Source organism: Etheostoma cragini, chromosome 3, assembly GCF_013103735.1.
Source record: "Etheostoma cragini isolate CJK2018 chromosome 3, CSU_Ecrag_1.0, whole genome shotgun sequence".
NCBI classification, from domain to species: Eukaryota; Metazoa; Chordata; class Actinopteri; order Perciformes; family Percidae; genus Etheostoma; species Etheostoma cragini.
This window is the reverse complement of record NC_048409.1, coordinates 25,057,271-25,068,089: the sequence shown is the minus strand read 5'-3', so window position 1 is coordinate 25,068,089 and position 10,819 is coordinate 25,057,271. Positions and strand designations below refer to the sequence as shown.

At 39.7% G+C, this 10,819-nt stretch overlaps 1 protein-coding gene across 2 annotated transcripts; it reads right to left on the bottom strand.

The window, feature by feature from the left end:
• Positions 1–2,931: 2,931 nt before the first annotated feature.
• On the bottom strand, positions 2,932–7,653 carry atf5b (activating transcription factor 5b). 2 transcript variants are annotated; one of them, XM_034865931.1, is made up of 4 exons: positions 7,394–7,653; positions 6,443–6,664; positions 4,904–6,089; positions 2,932–4,291 (listed from the first exon to the last, which is right to left on the bottom strand). In XM_034865931.1, exons 2-4 carry the CDS (start codon positions 6,579–6,581, stop codon positions 4,105–4,107), a joined length of 1,512 nt encoding a protein of 503 aa, XP_034721822.1. In that variant the 5' UTR covers positions 6,582–6,664; positions 7,394–7,653; the 3' UTR covers positions 2,932–4,104. The 2 variants fall into 2 exon arrangements, with proteins under 2 accessions (XP_034721822.1, XP_034721829.1); XM_034865938.1 differs by lacking the exons at positions 6,443–6,664; positions 7,394–7,653 and adding an exon at positions 6,296–6,392.
• Between the last annotated feature and the right edge of the window lie 3,166 nt (positions 7,654–10,819).

Below are 10,819 nucleotides of genomic sequence, written 5' to 3'. Positions count from 1 at the left end.
TGCTATTTTTTTGTTCTGGCAATTATTTGGGATATTTATGGGCCTCAATACATGTACAGTAGTCGTCACTGGATTTGATGTGTGTTATATAAGTTTAACTTTTTTCATGCTCCATGCTTTGTACATTATGCTCATAATATACAAACCCCAGTCCCAATGAAGTTGGGACGTTAAACAGAATGAATTTGATGCCTGCAACACATTCCAAAAACGCTGCGACAGGGGCGTGTTTACCACTGTGTTACATCACCTTTCCTTTTAACAACACTCAATAAGCGTTTGGGATTGAGGACACTAATGGTTGAAGCTTTGTTTGTGGAATTCTTTCCCATTCTTGCTTGATTGTCAACTTTAATGGCTCAACAGTCCAGTGTTTCCAGTGTTGTCTTTTATGCTTCATAATGCACCAAAACATTTTCAATGGGAGACAGGTGTGGACCGCAGGCAGGCCGGTCTAGTACCCACACTCTTTTACTACGAGGCCACGATGTTGTAACACATGCTGAATGTGGTGTAGGATCGTCTTGCTGAAATGAAAGTGACGCAGGGACGTTCCTGAAAAAGACGTTGCTTGGATTGCAGCATATGTTGCTCCAAAACCTGTACGTTTCTTTGAGCATTAATGGTGCCTTCCCAGATGTGCAGGTTACCCATGGCATGGGCATTAACACACCCCCACACCATCACAGATGCAGGCTATTGAACTTTGCGTTGATTACAATCCGGATGGTCTTTTTCTCTTTGGCCTAGAGCTCATGACATGCTAGCCTGGCTTTGCCCTCCTACAAACTTCTGCCTAATTTTCATTTTCCCTCAGTACTATGTCTGAGTTTGGGCTATATTCTTGTTTTTTTTTTTGTGGTCAAATTTAAATCAGCGAACAAAGGGAGTGGCTGAGAATGATGAAGTTGAGGTTGTGCGCTACTAGTTTGAGTTGAAAAAAAAAAGCAAAGCCATTCACGACCAAACGTTAAGGATTGATTATGGCGGATACAGAGTGGCTCTGGGCAGATCCAATAGTCAACGGAGTACCTTCTTTCAATTAAGTTAACACTTGTCAATGGAGAGTGGCCAGACTCTCTGTACAAATGAAATGTACTAGAGTCGGGTAGGACCAGACTAATGACGCCCCATCCTTGTTTGTGAACAACTGAGCCTTTTGGGGATGCTCCTTTATACCCATCCTACCCATCATGACTATGCCTGTTTCCAATTAACCTGTTCGCCTGTGTAAAGTTCCAAACAGGTGTTTTTTGAGCATTTCTCCACTTCCCAAATCTTTTATTGTCCGTCCAAGCTTTTTTGGAATGTGTTGCAAGCATAAATATATTTTGTTACTAAAACGACTTTACTTAAGTAAATTTTGAATGCATGATAACATTATTTTAAAGTGAATACTTCTTCCACCATTGGTATTCCAGTTTTTTCTTTCATCTGAGACATTTAAATGTCCCTTCATGGGATTATAAATAGGTATTTGATCTGAAGCGTCTTTATTTGATCCTCATCAGAAAGCATCTGTGCTATGCACAACATCTGGACTGGAATGGTTTATTCACATGATTTTGTTATGTGCATCGCTACAGTCTTTTTCCAAGCTTAGAAGGACATCTGGTGGTGAGACTGGCCCTTTCACAAGACATCTCACTGAAAGGTTCTATGTGCGCTCACAATAATTAACACAATATTTTACTAATCCCTACAGACACACTGCAGAGCCGTTAATCTGACTATATGAATATATTTTGTTCATTCAAATATAGTTCACCACATATTCCCTTTGTCCTTACATGCTGTGGTTTTATCCTTAGATTGTGTAATTATCAATTTCTCATTGTTGTAAAAAAAATGTCCACATTATATAGTTGGCTCAGTGCAGATGTTTGTATGATTATAACGTGTAAAAAAACAAAAACAACTTGAATTCATATATCTTCACTCAAGATGTGTTTGAAATGCTGTTCAATTGGTCAAATAACTCTGATTTGCTCCGTATTTATTTACTTGATGTGTATTTATTTATTCTATGCTAATTTTAATTTAGCCCAACTAATAAAGAAATGAACAGACTATTATCTCACTATCTAAAAAATGTTGAATAAGTAAATATGTACTATTATAGCAAATAACTTTATTGAACACACTGCCAAATCCCATTATAACTCTAATATCAGCATTACAATCCGTTTTTACATAAATTCTTTATCAATCAAACAAAAAGAAGACTGAATCAATAGATTTAACGGCCTTCTCTGTCAGCCCAGTACTTCTTTATTCTGATAGTTCACTTGAATCTCTCTCCTCCTCCTGCAAGTATTGTGTGATATTGCCTCATGCACTTGAAAGGCCTACGACTGCTAGGAGAGATACCAAGAGATTTCACAAACACACACACACACACACCCACACCCACACAGGCACACACACTCTTCATGAGCTGGGAGATGAGATAGGCAACTTATGTTGTCTGTTGACTGCCGGAGCTTGATATCACTTCGCTCAGCCCCGGGGCTCAAATATACTGCTAACACAAAGTACTGAAATATTGGGGGAAAAAATAACATGAGAAGTGTCTATTAGGTTTTCTCTAAAGATATTCGCCTCATTGAGTCACTCCCCTTGAGTGTCTGGACAAGTTAATTCAATCCAAGCACGTGACTGTGAAGGGAAACAGCTTGTTTTGTTGCAAAATGGGCAGGTGTCGATCAAAATGCGCCCTGTGCTGCCGTCCACTGGTTAATCCTGGGAAATAACTCGGACTCTGACTGCATTGCAGCCAAAAAGGAGCGCTGGATTCAGCAGTTATGGGCAGGGCACAGAATAGATGGGAGGGCCAGGGTGGGTTTATTCTGCATCGCTCGCTATCTCTTAATCCCACCCTTCTAAATTTGTGTTTGTGCTGTTCTGGGTGCAGTTAATGGAATCTACACATTTGTTGCAAGGCGTTTTAATGGCTGCAGAATGAATGCAGAATGACCGGCATGCAGTGAAAAACAGTCCAAAGGCATCAATGATACTACATAACTGGTTTATTTGGCTGTAATTTACCTGATGTATAATTTCCTGACATTGACATTGATTAGTAAAAGGACCTGGAGTTCAGATACATCAAATTGATCAATTGAAAAAAAAATCCCGACAACAATATATTGTTGCGTCAACAGGTGATTGTTTGTTCGCAAAATACAGCCGAGAGAGAGAGAGAGAGAAAGAAGAGAGGAGAAAGGAAAAAAGCCAGTGAATGTTGCTGTGTTTGTCAGAACGGAAAACCAAAAACCTGAGCATGAATCGCACTGGCGGGGGCAAAACTCAGGGACAGGTCGCCAGCTGATGAGTAGAATAAAGTCAACTTAGTTAAATTGACGCGGTGGAGATCTTGAAGCCATGCAGTTAACAGAATATTGCCTTCAAATAACACTCGCACATGCTTTTCCAAAATCAAACATGCATTGGGTATTTCAGTGGGGTAAAGAAGTGTAAATACTCAACATTGTAGCAATACAAATTTTCTAAATGTTTCTGACAATGAATATTTGTAGAGCATGTTACACACTTTTTCCAGCAGTCCCTTTATTCCGTTGATTGTTTAAAGCAAATGATAAATGACCATTATTACGTAAAAAATAAAATATAAAATAAAATATTTATTCAGCATGGATCTGCCTCGATGCTGCCAATGTGTGTCACAAAAACCACAAGCAAATTCCATCACTGCTACTAACTCAAAGAGCATTTTGTAAACGATCAATCATTGCAAGCGCAAACTCAGTCATCACAAGGCTGGGAGTGCAGTTCGGATCACAGTGGTCACGGACAAGTTCAGCATCTCCTCTAGGAGCCGCATCACTAAGGCTTGTTATAGTTTAGTCACCCATTTGGGAACTTCTTTTCTTTTCTTTTGCAGGAAAAGTGTGTTTTTGAGTGGCCATCCTCTTGGAACAATTATATATATTTTGTTTTTGTTTTGTTTTTTTAGAAAAGAACTACCAAAATCATGCAACTACCATTTCATTCCTGTGAGACAAAAAACCAGTTGGTGATCTTGACTTGATTTTTCTCCTGGTGCTGGTTGGGAGGTTTGGCGGTGAGGTCAGCGTGGGCGTTTTAGGCACTGCCATCCTGTTTGAGCCGCTGACTGCGAGCCTTGTAGACCTCGATCAGTAAATCTTTGACGTACTGAATTTCTCGCTCCACCGACTCCGCCTTGTCACGAAGCTCCCGGTTTTGCCCCTCGAGGCCATGCAGCTCCTCCTCCAGAGAGTCCAGCTCCGCCCTCTTACGCAGCCTGTACCTGCAATTGAAGGGACTGTGTTTGATCGGTTTTACAGGTTTCTTGCTGCCTTGCATTTTAATTCATGAGTCAAGTGAGCGTGACCTTTGAGCTACATCGGGTGGATTACTCACCCAGCTCGGTCATCGTCATCCCTCCCCTGAGATAACATGATGTGCTGTTTATTTCACATGAGTGCATGGCTCATGACTGACAATTTTGTCTTTTTCCAACTTCTCACTTTTCCACAATATTAAGACTCTTTCTACATGTATCCCTTTTTTACACAGATGTGAATAAATGAAACCTACACTGATAAAACCAGACGTGGTTAGGTGGGGCTGCATTTGGCAGGCAGTGAGGTACTTTCCATTTCCCTCCTACACTCTACAGGACATTTAGAGCAGTGGGGTGGCTGCTTTATGTAATTAAAACTCCTGCCTTGTTAAAGTTGCAAGGCAAAACAGTATTCAGGTATCGCTAATTAATTGATACACTAAAAAAAGCAAATTTTCATCAGTTATAATCCAATGCAACATTTAAAAAAAAGTAAGTCAAACAGATTTCTGACAAGTTTTAGATGTTTCTGACGATTTTAGCGTGTTCTTAAAAACAAGAAGAAGAATTGTTTACCTGTGAGCAGCAGTTTTGTTCTGGTCTCTCTTCTTCTGCTTCCTCTCTCCAGTGCCACCTTCCAGACAAGCAGAGCCCATCACCAGAGATGGTTTGATGGAGCAGGGCTCATCCTTTAGCCTCTGGGTGGGGCGGTGGATGGGGGCACCCATCAGCGGCCCCTCGCCCTCCCCTCTGGACAGACATTCGTAGCTTTGGTCTGCAAGGCATTCTGGATAGAGGTAGTGGCCGTGTTGGGGCTCCACAGCCTGTGCTTGTGACGGCTGATCTAGGTCACCTATAAAGCTATGGTAAGGCTCTGTGCTCATGGACTGGTGGAAGTAGCCGTCACTGGCCACCATTGTCTCTTGGGGAATACTTCCAGAAAGTCCTCCATCTTTACTGCAGTGCAAGACCTCGAGCCCAGCGCTGTCGTAACTTACATTTACCTTCACGTTGTGCATCAACTGTCCCTCTCGCTTGTGGTGGCTGTCGTACGAGCCACCCAGACAAAAACCTCGAGCAATCTCTTCGCTGCAAAACATTCCTTCTGAAAAACAATAACTCTCCTCTTCCTTCAACGATAACGCACATTCTCTCACCTTCTTGACGCTACCAATGCTGTTCTTGCTCACTGTCTTCAGCGTGGAGTAGTGGTTCACAGACAACTCTGTGCTTCCTGAGTAACTTCCCCTCGAGCCCCATGTATCAAGTCCAACTTCCTCCCCGACTTTCACCGCCTCGCCGAGGATTCGACGCCCGTTGTTGTGGTGGTACCGGTGATGGTAGTTGTATGGAGCGGGTCGCGCAATTTTGGTTCTGCCGATGGGACTGCCACAGAAGCTGGCCAGGTCCAGTTCCCCTGTTGCCAAGGTAACAACCACGGGGCTGGTTTCTGATTGGCCGGTCCCATACGAGCCATAGGGTAACTGATAATAAGACTGGGAGCCCATGGCTTGAGCACCCTTGTCACATTTTGAGGATTTCTCCAACTTGTTTGTTGTGGATGTGGACTCGGAGCGGAAGTAGTCCTCCAGCTGAGCCAGCTCCTCCTGCAACAGTGAGGTCATGACCTCCAGATCCGAGGGCACTTTGACATCTTGTTCTAACGGCGAGGGTGGAAGGGATGAGCTGGGAGAAGACTCGGTCGTCGACACAAATGAAGACAAATCAACTTTTTCCGTCATCCAATCTGAGTGACCATCACCTATAAAAAATTGAAAATGATCATATATTCAGTAAAGCAATCCATTATTTTCATTCAGCTGTTGGTGTGGAATAAGTGAAAAAAATAAAATCTACAAATTCAGGAAAAAAATCTTAAATCACGCCAGGTAGAGAGGATAAATGTGAAAAATAATCAAGCTTTAAAAATCAGGCAATACATCCGAAAAATCCAAGTGAACAACTAACCGATCATCTGAAAATGATTGAACAGCATCGTCTGCATTCGATAAATATCCACTTAGCTGTACTCACTGTACGACATTAGCCCCGTGCTGCACTGCGGCTCCGACCTCGGGATGTGGAAAAATAAAAAAGCGTCTTGGCAAAACTCACCAATTAAGTGCTGCCTCCCCGCTAGCTCCGCCCCCGTCCTGGGCGGTGATTGGCTGTGGCTAGCCTGTCGGAGATGGGGAGCGCCGAGCTCGCCTGTGGAAATGAGAGGAATTTTCCTGCGAAGGATCGATGCCGCCATTGTGTCGTCTGCTTCGGTTAAATTGTTCAAAAGCACAAACCGTGCACTGGGTGGATGAAAGAATTGTGAAAACACCTGGAGACCTGTGGGGAAAAAAATAAAAAGATTATCTAACGACAATTATTATTGATGACATTTTAATTCTTCTTCATCTTCTAAAGCCCTAAATAATCCCCCAAAACATAAACACATTATAAGAATTACTCCCAAAAAAAAAAAACTGCAAAAATTGATTTGTTGTAAAAGTGTAATGACTTTAAATGAACTCCAGTCACTTTTCCATTCACCTGCAACCTCATGCGGTGGAGCCATTATTGATTTATGTCACAACAATGTAATTATCAAGCAATAACGTGCAAAACTGTAACTTGAATTACTTTGAGAAAAAATAAACCATGAGAAAATAATTGACAAAATGTAAACAAATTAAAAACATGAAAAAAATGACAATATTTGAATAACAGAATTACAGACTTCAATATATACACACACACAAACATATATTATACATATACATACATACATACATACATATATAGCATATATATAAAAAAGTTATTTTCCAGAATGTAAGCTGTAGTTTTGCACTTAAACTTGTACTAGTTAACAGGAATTGAATACATTCACCCTCATAATAAAAATAAAAATAGTAATAATGGCTAAAATAGGTTGTAAATGATGTAAATTAACAGCTGAATTTGGCATACAAAGTAGTGTTAGTTTAGTTAGTTAGTTTAAACAGAGTCGGACCTGAAGTCATGATTCTCCCAACTTTCCGCTGTCCCCCAAAGCTAGAAAGCAGTTGTACTCACCCCATAGTTTCAGAATAGTCTTGTAGTGCGTTGCAGGAGCAAAGCACGCGAAGCTTTACGACGAGGAGGAAGGCAGACACAGTTTAAAAAGCCATATTTCTCCTTTTGATAGTCAGGGACTCTTCATGAAGCGCTATTTCGACGGACAGACTTGCAGACAGAAAGTTTTTAAATCCGCTACTTCTGCAACTCCTGATGCCCGGACCTGATCACAGCAGACAAAATTAATCCGCAGTTTACAGAATTCACCCGGCCGTTACGTCATGAACCTGGGGACTTTCCCATTACCCAGAGACCACAGACAGTACACTCTGTTATAACGCTCTGATCTATTTCATTTGTTACAATCATTTGTATTCTATATCTTGAATTGCAAATTGTTTTTTAGTCTACCTAGTTAATGGGAAAAAATTATAATAGTATTATTAATTTTAAAAAGCTTATAGACATATTGCCTTTGTGCTTTCTTGAATGCAACAAAAAGTTTTAAAATAATGTCGTTATTGAAACTGTACTGCACATGAGTTGCCTGCTTGAAAAAGTAATTGACAGAATTACTTATGGGTACCTTACCTAACAGTCCAGTCAAACTCGAAACTATGACAACACGTTAAATACAATAATAAAACCCTAAACACACTTTTAAACTGAAACACTGAAGAGGATTGAGGGATAATTCACCAAACGGTGGAACAGGCACTAGTTTTCTTCGCGCTGTAGCGGAAGGACATCGTGTTGCATTTCGAAGGTGGAACTTTAGTTGCAGCCCTGTTGCATCAGATCCGCAGGGGATTCGCTGAGCGCTGTAACAATGTGGCCGCACCATTGGTTTATCTGGGGGAACATTTTTATTTCCATTGGCCTGCCATAGGTCTTCCACTGATTGCTGATCATTACACATTAGCACCGACCTGGGACTGCTGCACTGTAAATTAGAACTAGTGATGTGTTGTGAGAAGAGACTCTGACATCCAGCTGGGATCATAACCAGACAAACAGCCACTTCAGATCAATTAGGCTGCAATTGTTCATTTTCTGTATGGCCACCTTTGTTGACATCACTGTTGTCATGTGATTCTTGGTGTATTGTCTTAATTTACTATTTTCTTTTCTTAGTATTAACTAAATTTCTAACTTTATTTATTAACTTAAATACTTGTCAAGCTAAACCTTCCTTAAGTCCCTTCACTAAACTTTTTATGTCGGTAATTCAGATTACCACTTTGTCTTCTGCACTTTGTGAAGCTTTCTATTCATGATATTACACAACATCATAGAAGTTAGTTGTAGTTGTTTTTAGTGTGACCAATCTAGTCCAGTGTGGTTTTTGTGTGTGAGATGATGAGAAATATACGGAAAATGATTAGAAAATGTAATCTAATTTTTTTAAAGTACATTTTACAAGGTGTAATGACTAACAGAAATATGTCTTCATTAAATACATGTTGCATTTATGAACAGTATTTAAATGTAAGATATACTTTAGAAGCACAACCTAAGATGTATTTTCCAGAATAACATTCATATCTTTTGTGGAGTGTAGAAATGAAGAAAGACATGAGACAGAATGCAAACTCAAAACAGAAAAGGAGTCGGACAGCCCTACACACACACACACACACACACACACACACACACACACACACACACACACTTTAAATACCTTTTTCGAATCTGTAAATTGAATTAAAAAGTATCAAACATTTACAGAGGTTTTAAACATTCTTTGACAGCCATCTAGCTCATCAGCCTGCCAGTAATAAGTCAGTTTGTGACTCTGCATCTCCATCCAAAGCCTAGAATCCGAGCCTGCTGATAATTGCAAATAGGGACTGATCAGTTAATCAGACAAAGCTTCATCCATCATCGTCATAATCACGGGGCATACAGAGGATTGGAACGTCTCCTCAGTCTACAATGTGTGCACAGTATAAAACTCTGAATAAGCTTACTGCCATTCACAGTATACGCCACTGACTCTAGGTGTTGATCAGAGTTAGAATGGATCAAACCCACACTGCACCTGTAGTCTGTCTTTCACAGTGAACCAGAGATTATTCTCACCTACAGCCGCACTACGCTGAAGGAGAGCGGGGCGGTCTGCAACGGGGGCTTCATCTGATTAAAACTCAGTGTAAAACACACACACACACACACAGAATAAGGTGAAAGACATTTCAAATATATACTTCAGATATGTTGAATATGTATCAACTTATATAAGCCTCATCTTATCTTTAAAAAACATCTAATATATCATGAAACATGTTGAATAGAACTGAAATGTGTAAACAGATATTTTAACTTACAGTGATCAAGAGTTTTTAAACTGTCCACCTCACTCCTGTCTATTTTTATTTATTGTACAGCGATCTGTAAAAGCAGTGGGGCATATAAGTGATATATAGTAGTAATAACAAGCATCAGATTAATAACAATACACTTAAAATAATGAAGTAACTATTTATTTTACATTTACATTTCTTGCATTTATGAGCACTACGTAGATGTTTAATAAATCGTTTATAACTTACCACATTGTAGTTGTGTGCAGATAAAATTGTGTTTGGTCACACTTTGACTCCTCCTGCTTACACTTATGCATGGAGACTTCTGTATGAACAAATAATAATAATAATAATAACAATAATACATTTTATTTAAAGGCGCCTGTCTCGGCACTCAAGGACACCGTACAGGGTATTCATACATTAAAAACAGGAGGGAAAAAAATACTAAACAACAAAAACAACAGAAAAGGCAGAACAATAGACATTCAAGTGGAGCGGGCAGTTTTAAACAGATGTGTTTTGAGTTGAGACTTGAAATGTACTGAACAACAATAAAACAAAACACATTTTTAACTATTCAAATTATGCCTTCATAGAAGAAGTTCTAATGTTGACAAATGCTGTACTCTTGTCAACACTTAAAATGTCCATATATCTGCTTATTACAACATTGTATACAACATAGTATGCTAAGAAACATTTATTAAATGATTACTGTATGTCTATGTATGCTAGTGGGGTTGATGCAAAGGGTAACTCACAATACTGTAATAAAAATATTAAAAGCTGAAATCTATAATTGAGTATTATATAGCTGCATGTAATTCTGTTACATATGGGCTTCACCGTAGTTTCACCTGCCACTCTGATGCCGTTATAAATCTCTTCTCAGTCACAACAACGTCATTATCATGTAACAGGCTTCTCAAAACAGGATCTTTATTTTACCGTGATGTTTTATGAACCATAAAAACACAATGCATCTGCTACGCCTGCAAGCAAAATCACTGCAAAATCTTAAAGACATGTAAGTTAATTACAAATAGTTTTTTGTTTTTTTTTGAAGACATATAGCCGAACGTCACTCCCAGCTGCTGGAGGACAGACTTTGATCCCAAATCGATTGATCCCGAAT

Bases quoted from the DNA above. Each gene is read 5' to 3' on its own strand.
- atf5b (XM_034865931.1), bottom strand. From the start codon at position 6,581: ATGGCGGCATCGATCCTTCGCAGGAAAATTCCTCTCATTTCCACAGGC. The intron at 6,090-6,442 runs GTGAGTTTTGCC...AATTTTTTATAG, and splicing joins GGGGAGGCAGCACTTAATTG to GTGATGGTCACTCAGATTGG. The intron at 4,292-4,903 runs GTAAACAATTCT...CTTCAATTGCAG, and splicing joins AACAAAACTGCTGCTCACAG to GTACAGGCTGCGTAAGAGGG.